The sequence below is a fragment of the Cherax quadricarinatus genome, chromosome 45 (assembly GCF_038502225.1).
Source record: "Cherax quadricarinatus isolate ZL_2023a chromosome 45, ASM3850222v1, whole genome shotgun sequence".
Classification (NCBI taxonomy): domain Eukaryota; kingdom Metazoa; phylum Arthropoda; class Malacostraca; order Decapoda; family Parastacidae; genus Cherax; species Cherax quadricarinatus.
This window is the reverse complement of record NC_091336.1, coordinates 30,935,453-30,956,888: the sequence shown is the minus strand read 5'-3', so window position 1 is coordinate 30,956,888 and position 21,436 is coordinate 30,935,453. Positions and strand designations below refer to the sequence as shown.

The following is a 21,436-nucleotide window of genomic DNA, read 5'->3' as shown; positions in this document are numbered from 1 at the left end:
CCCAAACAACTTTTGTTCTAAGTAGGGAAAGGTCAAAGGAGAAGCATATTTAGGCGTATCAAAAGAGGGGATGAGCAGTTCAGAAATCAATAGATTCAATTAAATAGAGAAATAAAAAAATAAGAAAAGCAATTGGGATTACGAGGCTAAGGTCGCAAAAAAGCTCTTTCAAGTATACTTCTGTATACCTGAAAGAACCCAAAAGAGTTCTCTCAGGTATACAGAAGTAAGATTAGGAACAAGATAGGCCCACTTAAGAGTAACTCAGGTCAGATCACTGACAGTGATAAGGATATGTGTGAAATTTTCAATACTTACTTCCTCTCAGTTTTTATTCAGGAAGATACTAGCGGAATTCCAGAAATAATAAATTATGTAGAATAAGACGATAATAAACTATGCATGATTGGGGTAACTAGTGCCATGGTCCTCAGACAAATAGAGAAATTAAAACCTAACAAATCCCCATACCCTGATGAATTGTGGCATAGTGCCTGATAAGTGGAAAATAGCAAATGTAATGCCTATTTACAATGCAGGTGACAGGTCCTTAGCTTTGGACTATAGACCAATAAGCCTTACCTCCATAGTGGGAAAATTTATGGGATCAATAATTGCCTAGGCAATTCGTAGCCATCTTGTCTTGCACAACTTGTCAGGCACTGCAGCATCATGGTATCTTAATTCAGAGGACATCTACATGACCTTCTTCACGACTTCTACAACTAGCCCATCAATTTGGGAAGGACCTACTTCCACTGGGTAATCCCGCCTACCAGTGACTATGCCCTCGTCTGCTACACATCCCTCTTCACTGACGCCTATATAAGCGCCAGTCTCCTTAACTGTGCTTCAGAATATCTACAACCACGGTGTTGTAAACACCACCTCCAAGGCTGAGGGACTGATTACCTCATCTTTTGTATATAGTTCTGGTTTCTAATTATGTCCAAGAATCTGTATTGATAAAGCCACTGGATGGTGAAACATCTACAATAAAGATAACCAGATGTTGCACAAGTGTCTTAACTTTCAACGTGTGATATGATACGTAACTTATCTTGAAAGACAGCTTTTGCCTACACAGCCGTACCTGTAGGCGATGTCTCGAGAAGCTGTTGTATGCACTCCCTAAGGGCTGTGTGAAAAAAAAAAATGTTATACGAGTATAATTACCCCTAGGCGGTGTTGTGTCAGTATTTTCATAACTGAATACTGACTGGATCCACTGAATCCTATACTTACGTGCGTTGGGCTAAAAAGCCTGCTTATTACCAGGGTTTATGGTAATCTGTTTAGATCATACATTAGTTCTCAAGTGCGCAGTCAGTGGAACCACTATATGTTACAGACTTACGTAAGTTTGTGTATCGGACCTTTACACCTGGATATCGGTGTCTTGATTAATGAATAGTGTCTTTGAGAATGTCCACATCTTCCACTCAGACTGGAAATTTGCAACACTCGTTGTTACACTGTTCATCAAGATTTGTTCCCCATAATGTCACTAAAGAAGCTGATCACACTTCTTTGTAAGTGTTTTGATGTGTTCTTTGAGATTCTTTTATGCACACAAAGTCACGGATCAGTGTTCTTTGTTAGTTATCCCTGCGTAAATGTGTCCCTTGGCAGGGTTAAAAGCAATCTAAGCTAAGATACCTCTCACTGCACTTCGCGTGCCCCCAGCACATAAAGGAAAATCTGACATAGCATATTTCCCTTCCTTGCCAAACTTCCACAATGAAGCAGTACAAAATGGTTGATTCTTGCTGTCTTGGCATAGACAACAATGTACACTATCTTTAACATGGTAATAAAGTGGGTGCAGGAGTTTTCTTAATTGTCCTGCTAAGAGGTTGATTGTCCTACATTATTTGCAACACTGGTCTCTTGCAAGGAGCCGCATGACCTGTAACTGGTGCACACTGGTTAAGCATCTGCTTGTAATTACTTGATGTGGCAGTAAACAAGACTCTTCCCCTTCTGAGAGGGCTGGGCCCCTCAGGGCTGAAAAGGGCCTAAGGGGGCTGATATCCCCCTCCTGGAGAAAATTTCTCCACACTGTCTATGATTGCATGGTTAACCTTGTGATATGATATGTAACTGTGATCACGCTGTAATCGACACACATCTATTATATTTAATTAAGATAAATGAGAAAATAGGATAATATAAAGATGATTAGAATAGCACTTTATGTGATTTTTATAGACAGATATAAGGATATATTGAGAGTGATAATATACATAGCAATCAACAACAACATATTTTCAGGGTGGAGTTGCACCAAGACAAGAGGAAAGTGAGAATTTTAAACCACTCAATCAATAAAGATAATGGGGCTATTATATGTGCAGCACTGTCCAATGGAGGGCCAGGCTCAGCACGCTGCTTCAGCACAGCTGACAGAGAGTACGGTACTGTAGACAGACCAATGTGAGATGGGTCATGTACTTTTAATAAATGTGCGTTTACCTTCTTTTATTACTATGAGAGAACAAGAAAAATATAAAATATATATTATATAAGTGATATACTGATATATTTCTGTGATATACTGATATATTTCTGTTCTGCTATATAATTACTTTGAAATTTTTCCTTGTCGTCATTCAGAAATGATTATAATATAGTGACTTTTTATTTACGATAAGCAAAATATATCACTATTTTATTTCAGAAGCATGTGTAATATATTTTCGAATATGTTGCACATTATTACACTCCAAAAAATTCTAGTGACAAAATAATATATTGTTCAATCTCAGTCAGACTCTGCTGATAAAAATAAAGGGTTGAGGGTAGTTATTATTAATAATTTAATGTGATACCTTAAAAATATTAATACATTTTAGAGGCCAGTATATTAAGAGACTTTCACCTATTCTACTGTATCTACGATTTTTATTGATATATTTTTTTATAAATATGTAATAAGATATTGTCAGTAAAACCTTCATAAGAACAAAGCCCCGAGACAGGTGTTTTTCTTCTGTATAATTAAGAAAAAATCACTTAGTTACATCATCACCAAGTAGAAACATAATCAATGCTATAACTCAGTTCTAGAATATAAGAAGAATGACATCTTCGTCCAGTCTCCATGACGTTTGTTGATAATGGCGATACTTCTCCATAATTGATCACATTATGCTGCATTCTTCATCGTTTCTTGATGTGTTGTTTGGGCTGCGGTTACCGCTATCATTTCCAGTTGGCTCAGAAAAATGCCTGGCTAGAGCTCCTACCGTATTTACCCCTATCTTAGCTATCTCAACCCCTATGGCAAACGTCTCCAGTGTTTCGAGGATTGCATCCTCCTCTGCAGTCCTCCGAGATGTTGTCGAACGGCGAGCTGTTCCGTTGTCCTTGTAGACTGTATGTTGAATAAAAGGTAAATGATGAATAAATAAACACAGAACATTTGTCGTACACACTTAAGTAACAGACATATCACAAAAGTGCGCTGATGATATATTATGCTAGTTATGCATTTACTGTGTAGATTATTATTATTATTATTATTATTATTATTATTATTATTATTATTATTATTATTATTATCGTGGGGGAGCCCTAAATCCGTAGGATTATACAGCGCATGTGGGGGATGGAAGGTATTTAGGCTCAATACAGGGAACTGGAGCAGATCCAATTCCCTAGATCAAGAGCCCCTCACCAGCGTTGAGGGGTCTACTGTGTAGAGAATTCAATGTTGATAGAATGGTAGAGTACGGTACGGTTGATTATTTTGCTAATATTTATGGTAAGAGATTTCAGCATGGTATTTTTAACAGGTACTAAATCTGACAAATAATACTGTACCGTAACATACTACAAGTCACCAGGTGGCAAAATTTTATTTGTACGGTCTGTAATTTTGTGCGATATGGTTGTCTGGATACCCTTAAAGAATCCTTGATGTTGGCGAGTCATATTTGATGCAAGGAATTGGACTTGTCCTCCCCTCTCCTTCTCTGAATCGAACTTGGTTGCCTCCTATTGCCCCACACTCTATTTGACCCCTGGGGATTTGGCGCCTTCTCCATGAAGGTAATAATAATGACAACACTTTGATTTTTACATCAGTGCCAACTATGACTGACGAAATCACTGGCGTATTTCGCCATTGTCCTGTCCTTGTACCATAGACCATGATACCTGGAATAACTAACATATATATGAGAACTCACTCTGTGTACTGTAATTTACAGTATTCCTGTTCGATATACAAGAACTCATTTTCTCAGTAAACTGTCTGCTAAACAACTACAAAGACAGAATGTTTCCCTGACAACCCTCCAGATTCTTTGTCTCCATTTAAATTCCTCCAGCCAGAGAGAATTTTTTGATATTGCGTTTTAATTTAAATCATAATTAGTATATAATAAGACTTTAAATTTGTAGTATTACTATGTAAAATATTAATTCCCATATTAGAATAGATATTACCCTAAATATCTAATATTTTTTATATTTTCATTAATTAGCATATGGCTAGCTGGTTACTGACTTCTCGCTTATGTCTTCTTTCCTGATCAGTACTTGAATTCATATATTAATTGCCTATAAATATAATAAATTAGTATTTGTTCGAACAAAAACGTTTTATCCTTTAACTTAAATAGTCGTATTACATACACTAAATATAATTTGAAAATGACTTTTTCCATACTGGAAGTTGGGATTAATTACACTATATAACTGCCTGGGTACTAACATTGCTTTGCTCACAAAGGCCTCATTGAACTAGGGAAATTGTTGTATGTAATAACTAACTCCTGCGTAATGAGGGTTCTGTTACTAGGTCTAGCTGTGCCATAATTTTATTTCTGGCATATTAGTGGGTATTTAGGTTTCTTCTTATGCTGTTCTGCATTGGAACATTTTCACCAGGAAGGGACAACTTCTAACCATCGGCCACTGTCTCAGATGCGACGGGCCTAACACTTCTTATTTTTGTACTTTGTCGCTGATTTAGGTCAGAAGTCGACTGTTGATTGTGCACTTGGCTTATGTGATGACCACGTGAAATTCATCTAAGATGGCCCTTCGTTACTACAGCATTAATCTAACAGCGCTTCATAAGACATTAATCTCTCATAGAACTCTGCCTTCTAAGGTGGTCTAGGAAGTGATTAACTTCCAAACACAACAAATCAGCAAACATTAATTTCTGCAACTCTATTCCTAACCTAAACACGATACTCAGATACTCCTGACTTAATCCCATTTATTTCTTCCCACCGAAGCTCCCCTACCCCCTTCAGTTTTGTTTCGCTTAGAGCCAGGACATCCAACTTCTTTTCATTCATAACATTAGCAATAATCTCTTTTTTGTCATCTGCTCTACATCCAGGTTGCTGAGTAAGGGGCTGAGGGGATTTCCCATAGCCATACCTTGCTTCTGAGCAGTGCTTCCCTTCAAACACAAACTTGTAATCCATGACACAAAGTTTAATCAGTTCAATAATTATATTTGAGGGGTAGGGCAGGGAGAAGTTTTCTTGTTCTTCTTCAAGGTACGTAAGCAAGTCAGGGACAGTGACTCTGGTAAACAGGGATGAGACATCAAAACTCACCAGTGTAAGTCATGTGAAACATTTAATTTCTGAAGCCTCTCAGAAAGGTCAACATTGTTTTTAATATGCTCCTCCGAGATCCTACCAACCATGTGAGTAAAAAGTTTAACCAACCATTTAGATAAGTTATATGCTACTGAACCTACTGAACTTATAATAGGATGTACTGGGTTACCTGGTTTATAAGTCTGGATCAACCCACAAAGATACGGTAGAGTTGCGGACCTCGCTGACAAGTGTTTAATTGGTTTATCATTTCCCTTCAATAAAGTTTAAGATGTTTATTGAAATGGCCGTTGATCTGGTCAATGGGGTTCTTAACAAGTTTGATTATCACTCAATCGATGGTTCATTTTACCCAAGTATTCAACTTTACCTAAAATAACAACAATATTGAATGTATCACCTCTCCAGAGAGGTAATGTCTGATCATTACTGAGCTCCTTGTATGTTTTAGTAAATCTTAATGTGCAGTTGGGGACCACCGGATGGAGTAAACACCCATTTACCATCCCTTTACATATATTAAATGTATCGGGCGTCAGGTCAGCAGAAAGATTTTGCTGTGATATTAGCGGATGATGGTGATAATAATGATAGAAAGGACATTAAAATTAAGAATAGCCTAGTTATTATGAAAAAGGAAACCTGAATAGGAGAATTCACACAGGCGTATTAACTGACGTGAGAGTATTTCCTGAATGTTCTGGAAGGTTCTGCAACACCGGTTGACAAATGAGGGATTTTTCCCTCTATTTCATTAGTCAGAAGGTTGTAAATGAAGGTATGTAATGATTCATTATTGTAATGTAACTTTTTGTATCACATGACCTGTTCCCAGCGGTTCGAAGCTTGGGACTGGCTATTGACTGTCTTCTAGTATTTTCTTCATACTGTCTGCAAACTGTGAGGCCTACCCCCACACGACCCTACATGGGGTGGGGGGTGGGGGGGACCAGTGTGAGGTAGGCATCCCGCTTGTCTCTCTCTTGGACAGTGACTGGCCGGCGCCTCCACAATAAAACTCTCTGAAAACTTGCCATACTTTTCCTGTTGATGTCTTTGCAACATTGCACAGCTCTTGATGACGCACTGAGAAGTGTGAAAGTACCTGAGTTAAAGATTTCCACCCTCCGTGGTTTGTCTTGCACACACACACACACACACACACACACACACACACACACACACACACACACACACACACACACACACAGTTGGAAGTTGAAGACACAGATGAATCAAAGGGATGTTAGGAAGTATTTCTTCAGCCACAGAGTAGTCAGGAAGTGGAATAGTTTGGGAAGCGATGTAGTGGAGTCAGGATTCATACATAGCTTTAAGCAGAGGTACGATAAAGCTCATGGTTCAGGGAGAGTGACCTAGTAGCGATCAGTGAAGGGGTGGGGCCAGGAGCTTGGACTCGACCCCTGCAACCTCAACTAGGTGAGTACAACTAGGTGAGTACACACACACAAGGGAAACAGAAATAATAGGAAGACCAAAACGAGTCCTTGGTTTACCCGAAGGTGTAGGGAGGCAAACACTAAGTGCAACAGAGAATGGAAAAGGTACAGGAGGCATAGGACCCAGGAAAACAAGGAGATTAGTAGAAGAGCCAGAAACGAGTATGCACAGATAAGGAGGGAGGCCCAGCGACCGTATGAAAACGACATAGCATCGAAAGTCAAATCTGACCCGAAACTGCTGTATAGCCACATTAGGAGGAAGACAACAGTCAAGGACCAGGTGATAAGGCTGAGGAAAGAAGGTGGAGAACTCACAAGAAACGATCAAGAGGTATGTGAGGAGCTCAACACGAGATTTAAGGAAGTATTTACAGTAGAGTCAGGAAGGACTCTGGGGGGACAGACCTGATGGGGACACCAGCAAGGAATACACCAACAAGTGTTGGACGACATACATACAGATGAGGAGGAGGTGAAGAAACTGCTAAGGGACATCGATACCTCAAAGGCAATGGGACCGGACAACATCTCCCCGTGGGTCCTTAGAGAGGGAGCAGATAAGTTGTGCGTGCCACTTACCACAATCTTCAACACGTCCCTGGAAACTGGGCAACTACCTGAGGTATGGAAGACGGCAAATGTAGTTCCCATTTTTAAAAAAGGAGACAGAAAAGAGGCACTAAACTATAGACCTGTGTCATTGACGTGTATAGTATGCAAAATTATGGAGAAGATTATCAGGAGGAGAGTGGTGGAGCACCTGCAACGGAACAAGAGTATAAATGCCAACCAGCATGGATGCATGGAAGGCAAATCCTGTGTCACAAACCTTCTGGAGTTTTATGATAAAATAACAGAAGTAAGACACGAGAGAGAGGGGTGGGTTGATTGCATCTTCTTGGACTGCAAGAAGGCCTTTGACACAGTTCCTCACAAGAGATTAGTGCAGAAGCTAGAGCATCAGGCGCATATAACAGGAAGGGCACTGCAATGGATCAGAGAATACCTGACAGGGAGACAACAACGAGTCATGGTACGTAATGATGTATCACAGTGGGCACCTGTGACGAGCGGGGTCCCACAGGGGTCGGTCCTAGGACCAGTGCTATTTTTGGTATATGTGAACGACATGATGGAAGGGTTAGACTCAGAAGTGTCCCTGTTGCAGATGATGTGAAGTTAATGAGGAGAATTAAATCTGATGAGGACCAGGCAGGACTTCAAAGAGACCTGAACAGACTGGACACCTGGTCCAGCAAATGGCTTCTCGAATTTAATCCTGCCAAATGCAAAGTCATGAAGATAGGGGAAGGGCACAGAAGACCACAGACAGAGTATAGGCTAGGTGGCCAAAGACTGCAAACCTCACTCAAGGAGAAAGATCTTGGCTTGGGGTGAGTATAACACCGAGCATGTCTCCGGAAGCACACATCAACCAGATAACTGCTGCAGCATATGGGCGCCTGGCAAACCTGAGAACAGCATTCCGATACCTTAGTAAGGAATCGTTCAAGACACTGTACACCGTGTATGTCAGGCCCATACTGGAGTATGCAGCACCTGTTTGGAACCCGCACTTGATAAAGCACGTCAAGAAACTAGAGAAAGTACAAAGGTTTGCGACAAGGTTAGTTCCAGAGCTAAGGGGAATGTCCTATGAAGAAAGATTAAGGGAAATCGGCCTGACGACACTGGAGGACAGGAGGGTCAGGGGAGACACGATAACGACATATAAAATACTGCGTGGAATAGACAAGGTGGACAAAGACAGGATGTTCCAGGGAGGGGACACAGAAACAAGAGGCCACAATTGGAAGTTGAAGACACAAATGAGTCAGAGAGATATTAGGAAGTATTTCTTCAGTCATAGAGTTGTAAGGCAGTGGAATAGCCTAGAAAATGACGTAGTGGAGGCAGGAACCATACACAGTTTTAAGACGAGGTTTGATAAAGCTCATGGAGCGGGGAGAGAGAGGGCCCAGTAGCAACCGGTGAAGAGGCGGGGCCAAGAGCTAAGACTCGACCCCTGCAACCACAAATAGGTGAGTACAAATAGGTGAGTACACACACACACACATATATATATATACATATATATATATATATATATATATATATATATATATATATATATATATATATATATATATATATATATATATATATATTATTATTATTATTATTATCACACTGGCCGATTCCCACCAAGGCAGTGTGGCCCGAAAAAGAAAAACTTTCACCATCATTCACTCCATCACTGTCTTGCCAGAAGGGTGCTTTACACTATAGTTTTTAAACTGCAACATTAACACCCCTCCTTCAGAGTGCAGGCTTCAGAGTGCAGGCTTCCCATCTCCAGGACTCAAGTCCGGCCTGCCGGTTTCCCTGAATCCCTTCATAAATGTTACTTTACTCACACTCCAACAGCACGTCAAGTATTAAAAACCATTTGTCTCCATTCACTCCTATCAAACACGCTCACGCATGCCTGTTGGAAGTCCAAGCCCCTCGCACACAAAACCTCCTTTACCCCCTCCCTCCAACCTTTCCTAGGCCGACCCCTACCCCGCCTTCCTTTCACTACAGACTGATACACTCTTGAAGTCATTCTGTTTCGCTCCATTCTCTCTACATGTCCGAACCACCTCAACAACCCTTCCTCAGCCCTCTGGACAACAATTTTGGTAATCCCGCACCTCCTCCTAACTTCCAAACTACGAATTCTCTGCGTTATATTCACACCACACATTGCCCTCAGACATGACATCTCCACTGCCTCCAGCCTTCTCCTCGCTGCAACATTCATCACCCACGCTTCACACCCATATAAGAGCGTTGGTAAAACTATACTCTCATACATTCCCCTCTTTGCCTCCAAGGACAAAGTTCTTTGTCTCCACAGACTCCTAACTGCACCACTCACTCTTTTTCCCTCATCAATTCTATGATTCACCTCATCTTTCATAGACCCATCCGCTGACACGTCCACTCCCAAATATCTGAATACGTTCACCTCCTCCATACTCTCTCCCTCCAATCTGATATTCAATCTTTCATCACCTAATCTTTTTGTTATCCTCATAACCTTACTCTTTCCTGTATTCACCTTTAATTTTCTTCTTTTGCACACCCTACCAAATTCATCCACCAATCTCTGCAACTTCTCTTCAGAATCTCCCAAGAGCACAGTGTCATCAGCAAAGAGCAGCTGTGACAACTCCCACTTTGTGTGTGATTCTTTATCTTTTAACTCCACGCCTCTTGCCAAGACCCTCGCATTTACTTCTCTTACAACCCCATCTATAAATATATTAAACAACCACGGTGACATCACACATCCTTGTCTAAGGCCTACTTTTACTGGGAAAAAATTTCCCTCTTTCCTACATACTCTAACTTGAGCCTCACTATCCTCGTAAAAACTCTTCACTGCTTTCAGTAACCTACCTCCTACACCATACACTTGCAACATCTGCCACATTGCCCCCATATCCACCCTGTCATACGCCTTTTCCAAATCCATAAATGCCACAAAGACCTCTTTAGCCTTATCTAAATACTGTTCACTTATATGTTTCACTGTAAACACCTGGTCCACACACACCCTACCTTTCCTAAAGCCTCCTTGTTCATCTGCTATCCTATTCTCCGTCTTACTCTTAATTGTTTCAATTATAACTCTACCATACACTTTACCAGGTATACTCAACAGACTTATCCCCCTATAATTTTTGCACTCTCTTTTATCCCCTTTGCCTTTATACAAAGGAACTATGCATGCTCTCTGCCAATCCCTAGGTACCTTACCCTCTTCCATACATTTATTAAATAATTGCACCAACCACTCCAAAACTATATCCCCACCTGCTTTTAACATTTCTATCTTTATCCCATCAATCCCGGCTGCCTTACCCCCTTTCATTTATATATATGTATATATATATATATATATATATATATATATATATATATATATATATATATATATATATATATATATATAAATACATATATATATATATATGTGTGTGTGTGTGTGTGTGTGTGTGTGTGTGTGTGTGTGTGTGTGTGTGTGTGTGTGTGTGTGTGTGTGTGTGTGTGTGTGGGTGTGTGTGTGGGTGTGTGTGTGTGTGTTTGAGTGTGTGTGTTTGTGTGTACTCAGTTGTACTCACCTAGTTGAGGTTGCAGGGGTCGAGTCCAAGCTCCTGGCCCCGCCTCTTCACTGGTCGCTACTAGGTCACTCTCCCTGAACCATGAGCTTTATCGTACCTCTGCTTAAAGCTATGTATGGATCCTGCCTCCACTACATCGCTTCCCAAACTATTCCACTTCCTGACTATTCTGTGGCTGAAGAAATACTTCCTAACATCCCTTTGATTCATCTGTGTCTTCAGCTTCCAACTGTGTTCCCGTGTTGCTGTGACCAGTCTCTGGAACATCCTGTCTTTGTCCACCTTGTCAATTCCTCTCAGTATTTTGTAAGTCGTTATCATGTCCCCCCTATCTCTCCTGTCCTCCAGTGTCGTCAGGTTGATTTCCCTTAACCTCTCCTCATAGGACATACCTCTTAACTCTGGGACTAGTCTTGTTGCAAACCTTTGCACTTTCTCTAGTTTCTTTACATGCTTGGCTAGGTGTGGGTTCCAAACTGGTGCCGCATACTCCAATACGGGCCTAACGTACACGGTGTACAGGGTCCTGAACAATTCCTTATTAAGATGTCGGAATGCTGTTCTGAGGTTTGCCAGGGGCCCATATGCTGCGGCAGTTATTTGGTTGATGTGCGCTTCAGGAGATGTGCCTGGTGTTATACTCACCCCAAGATCTTTTTCCTTGAGTGATGTTTGTAGTCTCTGGCCCCCTAGACTGTACTCCGTCTGCGGTCTTCTTTGCCCTTCCCCAATCCTCATGACTTTGCACTTGGTGGGATTGAACTCCAGGAGCCAGTTGCTGGACCAGGTCTGCAGCCTGTCCAGATCCCTTTGTATTTCTGCCTGGTCTTCGATCGTATGAACTCTTCTCATCAACTTCACGTCATCTGCAAACAGGGACACCTCAGAGTCGTTCACAAATACCAGAAACAGCACTGGTCCTAGGACTGACCCCTGTGGGACCCCGCTGGTCACAGGTGCCCACTCTGACACCTCGCCACGTACCATTACTCGCTGCTGTCTTCCTGACAAGTATTCCCTGATCCATTGCAGTGCCTTCCCTGTAATCCCTGCTTGGTCCTCCAGTTTTTGCACTAATCTCTTGTGTGGTACTGTGTCAAACGCCTTCTTGCAGGCCAAGAAAATGCAATCCACCCACCCCTCTCTCTCTTGTCTTACTGCTGTCACCATGTCATAGAACTCCAGTAGGTTTGTGACACAGGATTTCCCGTCTCTGAAACCATGTTGGCTGCTGGTGATGAGATCATTCCTTTCTAGATGTTCCACCATTCTTCTCCTGACAATCTTTTCCATGATTTTGCATGCTATACATGTCAGTGACACTGGTCTCTAGTTTAATGCTTCATGTCTTTCTCCTTTTTTAAAGATTGGGACCACATTTGCTGTCCTCCATGCCTCAGGCAATCTCCCTGTTTCGATAGATGTATTGAATATTGTTGTTAGGGGTACACATAGCGCCTCTGCTCCCCCTCTCAGGACCCATGGAGATATGTTATCTGGCCCCATTGCCTTTGAGGTATGTAGCTCACTCAGAAGCCTCTTCACTTCTTCCTCGGTTGTGTGTACTGTGTCCAGCACATGGTGGTGTACCCCACCTCTCCGTCTTTCTGGAGCCCCTTCTGTCTCCTCTGTGAACACTTCTTTGAATCTCTTGTTGAGTTCCTCACATACTTCACGGTCATTTCTTGTTGTCTCTCCTCCTTCCTTCCTTAGCCTGATTACCTGGTCCTTGACGGTTGTTTTCTTCCTGATGTGGCTGTATAACAGCTTCGGGTTAGATTTGGCTTTTGTTGCTATGTCGTTTTCATATTGACGTTGGGCCTCCCTTCTTATCTGTGCATATTCGTTTCTGGCTCTACGACTGCTCTCCTTATTCTCCTGGGTCCTTTGCCTTCTATATTTCTTCCATTCCCTAGCACACTTGGTTTTTGCCTCCTTGCATGTTTGGGTGAACCATGGGCTCATCCTGGCTTTTCCATTATTCCTGTTACCCTTGGGTACAAACCTCTCCTCAGCCTCCTTGCACATTGTTGCTACATATTCCATCATCTCATTAACTGGCTTCCCTGCCAGTTCTCTGTCCCACTGAACCTCATTCAGGAAGTTCCTCATTCCTGTGTAGTCCCCTTTCCTGTAGTTTGGTTTCATTTGTCCTGGCCTTCCTGCTTCCCCCTCCACTTGTAGCTGTACTGTGTATTCGAAGCTCAAAACCACATGATCGCTGGCTCCAAGGGGTCTTTCATATGTGATGTCCTCGATATCTGCACTACTCAAGGTGAATACTAAGTCCAGTCTTGCTGGTTCATCCTCTCCTCTCTCTCTTGTAGTGTCCCTTACGTGTTGGTACATGAAGTTTTCCAGTACCACCTCCATCATCTTAGCCCTCCATGTATCTTGGCCCCCATGTGGCTCCAAGTTCTCCCATTCGATCTCCTTGTGGTTAAAGTCGCCCATGATCAGGAGCTTTGCCCTGCATGCATGAGCTCTTCTCGCCACTGCAGCCAGTGTGTCAACCATCGCTCTATTGCTCTCGTCATACTCTTGCCTTGGCCTCCTGCTGTTCTGTGGTGGGTTATACATCACTGCAATTATCACCTTGGGACCACCAGAATGAAGCGTTCCCGCTATGTAATCACTTTCTTCTCAGCTGTCTCCTCTCTCCAGCTCATCAAAATTCCATCGGTGTTTGATCAGCAATGCCACTCCTCCACCCCCCCCCCTATTCCTTCTGTCTTTTCTCAGGATCTGGTATCCTGCTGGAAAGATGGCATCTGTTATCATACCTGTAAGCTTGGTTTCTGTGATCGCTATGATGTCTGGTGATGCCTCTTTGACTCTTTCATGCCACTCCTCCCACTTGTTTGTTATTCCATCAGCGTTTGTGTACCATACCTTCAGTTTCCTTTCCAACACTCTGGTTTGGGAGGCCTGTGGGGGTGGGAGACCTGGTAGCATACTGTGGGATTCTATGGTTGGGGGTTGGGTGGAAGCTGTGGGTATGGATTGTATTGTGTGTTGGGATGGTGTGATAGGTTGTGGGGTTCTGAGGATAGTTGTGTGTGTGCTTGCCCTTTCTGCTCTGTTCTGCTCTGACTGACCTCTGCTGGTTCCATCTTTGTCTCCTTTCCTAGTTCCTTTCGCTTTTTTGTCCTCTCCCTCAGCTGCTGTCTCTCTGTTTGTGTTCTGTCTCTGTCTAGGAACACCTTCTTGTACTCTTCCGAGCTTTTCAACCGTGGTTTCTCTTGAAGGATCCTGTTCCGCACTGTTTCTGTCCTGAGAATCAGCTTGATCGGTCGGTTTCTCCCCTTCAAGTACCCCCTATTCTCTGAAAATTTACAATCTCGTCCATGTCTTCTCCCCCTATTTCCGTGATGATTTTTCTCAATCTCCTTTCTTTCTTCCTGCCGTCTTTCAGTGTGTGTACTTTCCTCTCTCTCCCGAAGCCCATGGATAATCACTGATTTTGCCCTTTCTTTCTCCCATTCCCTCTCCCTCTGTGACTCTGGTTCCTGTCTGTATGTGGTCATTTTCTCCCTTGATTTTTCCAGTGGCTCTTGGTAGCATGGTTGTGCCTCAGCATTCGACCTATCTTCCTCTCCATCTGCACCCATCTGTTCTTCCCTTCCGCTCCCTGGCCCTTCTTTGCAGGCTGATATGACTTTAGCATAATTCATATCTCCTTCCTTCCTGTTCAGCCTCTCATCTTCGTATGGTGTGTCTTCTCTGGTCACAGCCCCTGAGACTTGCTTCAGCCTGTTTACCTCAAATTCTAGGACCTTTACCCTGGCTACTGCAGTTTCGACTTGTGCCTCCCAATTCTTCGTCTCCTTCTCCAACCTCTTTTCCCATTTCACAGAGAGCTCTTTCTCCATTTTTTCAGAAAGTTCTCCTAATTTTCTCTCCCATTCTTGCTCTATCCTTTTCCACTGTTCCTCCATCCATTCCTCCCTACCAGTACCATTGTCATCTGATCCCTGATTCCTGCGAGTCCCAACCATTTTTTTTTTTTTTTTTTTAGTGAAAGAGAGAGAGAAAGAGAAAAAGAAAAAGGGGGAGAGAGTGAGAGATAGAGAGAGAGAGAAGGGGAGCCTAGAAGGAGGGGAAAAGAAGGGAAAAAGGGGAGAAAGTGAGAGAGAGGGAAAAGGTAAGAGAGAGGGGGGAGTGACAAGGGAAGACAAAGATAAAAGAAGAGGAAGAGAGAGAGCAAGAGAGGAAGAGAGAGAGAGAGAGGGAGGGAGAGAGAGAGGAAGAGAGAAAGAGTGAGAGGAAGAGAGAAAGGGGGAGAGAGAAAGAGAGAGAGAGAGAGAGAGCTAGGGATCCTTAACCTTGTCAAACCCTGTGTAAAAAAAAAAAAAAAAAAAAAAAAAAAAAAAAAAAAAAAAAGAGAGAGAAAGAGAGGAAGAGAGAGGAGAGGGAGAGAGATGGGAGGAAAGGAAGGGTTATAGGGTCACTTCACAGGAAGGTGTAAAATCCTGTATATGTGTGTGTGTGTGTCTGTCTGTATGTGTGTACTCACCTATTTGTGGTTGCAGGGGTCGAGTCCTAGTTCTTGGCCCCGCCTCTTCACCGGTTGCTACTAGGCCCTCTCTCTCCCCGCTCCATGAGCTTTATCAAACCTCGTCTTAAAACTGTGTATGGTTCCTGCCTCCACTACGTCATTTTGTAGGCTATTCCACTGCCTTACAACTCTATGACTGAAGAAATACTTCCTACTATCTCTCTGACTCATTTGTGTCTTCAACTTCCAATTGTGGCCTCTTGTTTGTGTCCCCTCCCTGGAACATCCTGTCTTTGTCCACCTTGTCTATTCTATGCAGTATTTTATATGTCGTTATCATGTCTCCCCTGACCCTCCTGTCCTCCAGTGTCGTCAGGCCGATTTTCCTTAATCTTTCTTCATAGGACATTCCCCTTAGCTCTGGAACTAACCTTGTCGCAAACCTTTGTACTTTCTCTAGTTTCTTGACGTGCTTTATCAAGTGCAGGTTCCAAACAGGTGTGTGTGTGTGTGTGTGTGTGTGTGTGTGTGTGTGTGTGTGTGTGTGTGTGTGTGTGTGTGTGCTACAGCTATTCAAGTGCCTAACAGCAGAGCTGTCCTGACCTAGTGTGTGTGCATATGTTTATGTAAACAGTCCTTATTTCCCACGTATGTACTACATATGTATTGTATATGTACCCGATCTCTTGGTTCCCACTGTACTGTCTTATGCGTTTAAAATTATGTTCAAAAATAAATACACTAGGCTTCGCCTATATGCCGCTACCTCTAAATTCTATTAAATGCCAGTAAATGCTGCTTATTCTAATTCTGATAGCTCGAGGAGAGTGACCCCCAATTCCAGCTAGAGACAGGTACTATTGACCCCATGCAACTCAAACTAGGTGAATATTACTTGCGGCTGGCAGTGGAGTAACGTTGCGGGTCTGTCCTGTCCCAGAAGTTGAAGAAGTTTGATGCTTCTCGGTAATTTTTCCACTAACTTCCTGTATGCACTATAGTCTCTAGCTCTTCTAATTTTTTCACTCACTCACTGTATTTACTGACACATCTATACATATCTCTTATCTCCCTGGTCTTGAGTCGCACTTATTCTTCAAAATACCCCACTGCGTTATTATGGCAACACTATTTAGGCCTGACACAACCGTTCACCCTTCCAACGGCCCTCACTAAACACTCAGCCAATATTTCCTTTTTTTCTTTTCTGTGATCACTTATATTTCCTTTTTTCGAGGCTTAAGTTATTATATGCACTCTTATGCGTGCACACGCCTATATCCCACACTCTATTCCTTATGGCACAGTCAGAAATTATCACCAAAACACGAGCTCAAACCGCGTGACTCCTCCACGAGTGTGTGTGTGTGTACTCACCTATTTGTACTCACCTATTTGTGGTTGCAGGGGTCGAGTCACAGCTCCTGGCCCCGCCTCTTCGCTGATTGCTACTAGGTCCTCTCTCTCCCTGCCCCATGAGCTCTATCATACCTCGCCTTAAAACTATGTATGGTTCCTGCCTCCACCACATCACTTTCTAGGCTATTCCATGGCCTGACTACTCTATGACTGAAGAAATACTTCCTAACATCCCTTTGATTCATCTGAGTCTTCAACTTCCAATTGTGACCTCTTGTGTCTGTGTCCCATCTCTGGAACATCCCGTCTTTGTCCACCTCGTCTATTCCGTGCAGTATTTTATATGTCGTTATCATGTCTCCCCTGACCCTCCTGGCCTCCAGTGTCGTCAGGCCGATTTCCCTCAACCTTTCTTCATAGGACAATCCCCGTAGCTCTGGGACTAGTCTTGTTGCAAACCTTTGCACTTTCTCTAATTTCTTGACGTGCTTGACTAGGTGTGGATTCCAAACTGGTGCTGCATACTCCAGTATGGGCCTGACGTAGATGGTGTACAGAGTCTTAAACGAATCCTTACTGAGGTATCGGAACGCTATCCGTAGGTTTGCCAGGCGCCCGTATGCTGCAGCAGTTATCTGATTGATGTGCGCCTCAGGAGATATGCTCGGTGTTATACTCACCCCCAGATCTTTTTCCTTTAGTGAGGTTTGCAGTCTTTGGCCATCTAAACTATATTGTGTCTGCGGTCTTCTTTGCCCTTCCCCAATCTTCATGACTTTGCATTTGGCAGGGTTAAATTCAAGGAGCCAGTTGCTGGACCAGGCTTGTAGCCTGTCCAGATCTCTTTTTAGTCCTGCCTGATCCTCGTCCGATTCGATTCTTCTCCTTAACTTCACATCGTCTGCAAACAAGGACACTTCTGAGTCTATCCCTTCCGTTATGTCGTTCACGTATACCAAGAACAGCACAGGTCCTAGGACTGACCCCTGTGGAACCCCGCTTGTCACAGGCGCCCACTCTGACACCTCGTCGCGTACCATGACTCGTTGTTTCCTCCCTGTCAGATATTCTCTGATCCATTGCAGTGCCTTTCCTGTTATGTGTGCCTGGTCCTCTAGCTTTTGCAGTAACCTCTTGTGAGGAACTGTGTCGAAAGCCTTCTTGCAGTCCAAAAATACGCAGTCGATCCACCCCTCTCTCTCTTGTCTTACTTCTGTCACCTGGTCATAAAACTCTAGTAGGTTTGTGACACAGGATTTTCCTTCCCTGAAACCGTGCTGGTTGTCAATTATACACTTGTTTCTTTCCAGGTGCCCCACCACTCTCCTCCTGATGATCTTCTCCATGACCTTGCATACTATACACGTTAGAGATACAGGTCTGTAGTTTAGTGCCTCATGTCTGTCTCCCTTTTTAAAAATTGGGACTACATTTGCCATTTTCCATACCTCAGGGAGTTGCCCAGTTTCAAATGATGTGTTGAAGATCTTTGTTAATGGCTCACACAATATCTCTGCTCCCTCTTTAAGGACCCATGGAGAGATGTTGTCTGGTCCCACCGCCTTTGAGGTGTCAAGTTCGCATAGCAGCTTCTTCACCTCCTCCTTGGTTATATGTACCTCATCCAGCACTTGCTGGTGTGCCCCCCTGTTCTGATTTCTTGGAGTCCTACTGGTTTCCACTGTAAATACCTCTTTAAATCTTGTGTTGAGCTCCTGACATACCTCTCGGTCGTTTCTTGTGAATTCCCCATCACCCTTCCTCAGTCTGATTACCTGGTCCTTGACTGTTGTTTTCCTCCTGATGTGGCTGTACAACAGCTTCGGGTCAGTCTTTACTTTTGATGCTATGTCATTTTCATATTGTCCCTGAGCCTCCCTTCTTATCTGTGCATATTCGTTTCTGGCTCTTCGGCTGATTTCTTTATTTTCCTGAGTTCTCTGTCTTCTGTACCTTTTCCATTCTCTAGTACACCTAGTTTTTGCCTCCCTACACCTTTGGGTGAACCAAGGACTCGTTCTGTTCTTCCCATTATTTCTGTTTCCCTTGGGAACAAACCTCTCCTCTGCCTCCTTGCATTTTGTTGCTACATAGTCCCTCATTTCTTGTACTGGTTTTCCTGTCAGTTCCCTCTCCCACTGAATGTCTTGAAGGAAGTTCCTCATGCCTGAGTAGTTCCCCCTTTTGTAGTTTGGTTTTTCCCAGCCTATTCCTGCTACTCTCTCCACTTGGAGCTCAACTATGTAGTCGAAGCACAGAACCACATGATCACTAGCTCCCAGGGGCCTTTCATACATGATACCCTCGATGTCCGAACTACTCATGGTGAATACAAGGTCCAACCTTGCTGGTTCATCCTCTCCTCTCTCTCTGGTAGTGTCTCTAACATGTTGATGCATGAGGTTCTCCAGTACCACATCCATCATCTTGGCTCTCCATGTTTCGGGACCCCCATGGGGCTCCAGGTTTTCCCAGTCAATCTCCTTGTGATTGAAATCACCCATAACTAGTAACTTTGCTCCCCCCATGTGTGCTCTCCTGGCCACCTCGGCTAATGTGTTGATCATTGCTCTGTTGCTCTCATCGTATTCTTCTCTTGGCCTCCTGCAGTTCTGTGGTGGGTTGTACATTGCTGCAATTATCACCTTATGTCCCTCAGACTGGATTGTTCCTACTAAGTAGTCCCTTTCGCCCATGCCATCCATTCCTTCCATTTTCTCAAAACCCCACTGGTTTTTAATGAGCAGTGCAACTCCTCCTCCCCCTCTCCTCCCTCTGTCTTTCCTGAAGATTTGATATCCGGATGGAAAGATTGAATCTGTTATTATTCTGGTGAGTTTTGTTTCTGTGAGTGCTATTATGTCTGGGGATGTCTCTTTGATTCTTTCGTGCCACTCCTCATACTTGTTTATTATTCCATCTGCATTTGTATACCACACCTTCAACTTCTTTTCTAAGACTGTGGTCTGGGAAGTATATTGGGGTTGGGGAAGTGGGAGACCTGGTAAGGAACTATGGGTTGTTGCTGTGGGGGTGAAGTTTGTAATGTAGTGGGTGGGGGCATTGGATGTGGCATGGGTGTTTTGATTTAGAGTGTTTGGTTGCACTGGGGTTGACCTGGTTGGGAGGCTTCTATAGAAAGTTGTGAGGGAGGCTGTATTAGATCTTCTTCCTGGGTCTGGGATCTCCTGACTGTCTTCTCCATCCCCTCTCTTTCCTCCTTTCGCCTTTGTACCATCTCTCTCAGTTTCTTCCTTTCTTCTTGTGTTCTGTCGTGGTCGAGATACACCCTCCTGTATGCCGTCATGTCCCTTAATCGTGCTTTCTCCTGCAGTATCCTGGTCCGAGTCGCTTCTGCCTTGAAGGTCACTCTCACTGGCCGGGTTCTTTTTTTTACAAACCCCCCTATTCTCCGAAAATTTTCCAGCTGGGTCATATCGTCTTCTCCTATTGCTTTCATGATGCTTTCAATTGCTTTTTTTTCCCCTTGTTTTCTTGCTTCATATGTTTCCCCTTCGACTTCCTGGAGCCCATACACAAAGACTGACCTCACCCTTTCATTCTCCCACTGCATATCCCTGTGTATCCCCTCATTTAATTTGGTTTCCTCCACTGCAGCTTTCCTTTCATCAGTTTCACTGGCTAATGTACTTGGGCTCAGTGGCCTGTCATTTTCCCTTCTCGACTTTCCTTGGGCTCTGTTGTTGTCTGTTAGGGCCTCCACATAAAGCTTAGCTCTTTCATTTGCTACAGTCTCCTCTGATAGAGCATCTCCATGCAGTTGTGCCCCTTCTTTCCCTACAGTCCCCTTATTTGTGGCTGAGGTAGCGGTCTCTGTTGTCAATCCCAAAATGTTCTTTAGTTCTTTAGGCTGTTTCAGATTTTTCAGTTCCTCTTCTAAACTCTGTATCCTAGCTTCTGCTGCTTTGACATGCACCTCCCACTTCCTGCTTTCCATATCTATCCTCTCTTCCATTCTCATGCTAAGTTCTTCTAGTTTCTTTTCCCATTCATGATCCCTTTTTATGAGCTCTGCTGCCCAATCTTCCTTTGCATTTTCCTCCTCCTGTCATTTGGTTTTTCTTGTTGCTCTCTGGCAACCCATTTTTGTTTTATCCTGATTGCCTCAGAGTGGGAAACCTATGTAGTTCTGTATGTTAGGTTAGTAGTGTGTGTGTCAGAGTGTGGGGGGGGGAAGTAGTGGAGGAACTGTGGCTATTTGGGAGCTGAGTGGGGAGGGGTGGGGAGGGTTTGGGGTGATCGGGGGAGGGGAGGGTGATCGAGGGAGGGGATGGATAAGGGGAAGTAGTGAGATGTCGGTGGTGAGGGGGGAGTGTGTGTGTGTGTGTGTGTGTG

The 21,436-nt window shown here is 43.4% G+C and overlaps 1 protein-coding gene across 2 annotated transcripts in view; it reads right to left on the bottom strand.

The window, feature by feature from the left end:
• Nucleotides 1-2,181: 2,181 nt before the first annotated feature.
• The window catches only part of LOC128694920 (uncharacterized), a 50,401-nt gene continuing 31,146 nt past the window's right edge, over nucleotides 2,182-21,436 (bottom strand). For both annotated transcript variants that reach the window (XM_053785298.2, XM_053785297.2), the window contains exon 3: nucleotides 2,182-3,376. In XM_053785298.2, coding sequence (XP_053641273.2) covers nucleotides 3,144-3,376 — 233 coding nt within the window. In that variant the 3' untranslated portion in view covers nucleotides 2,182-3,143. The remainder of the gene's footprint in view (nucleotides 3,377-21,436) is intronic.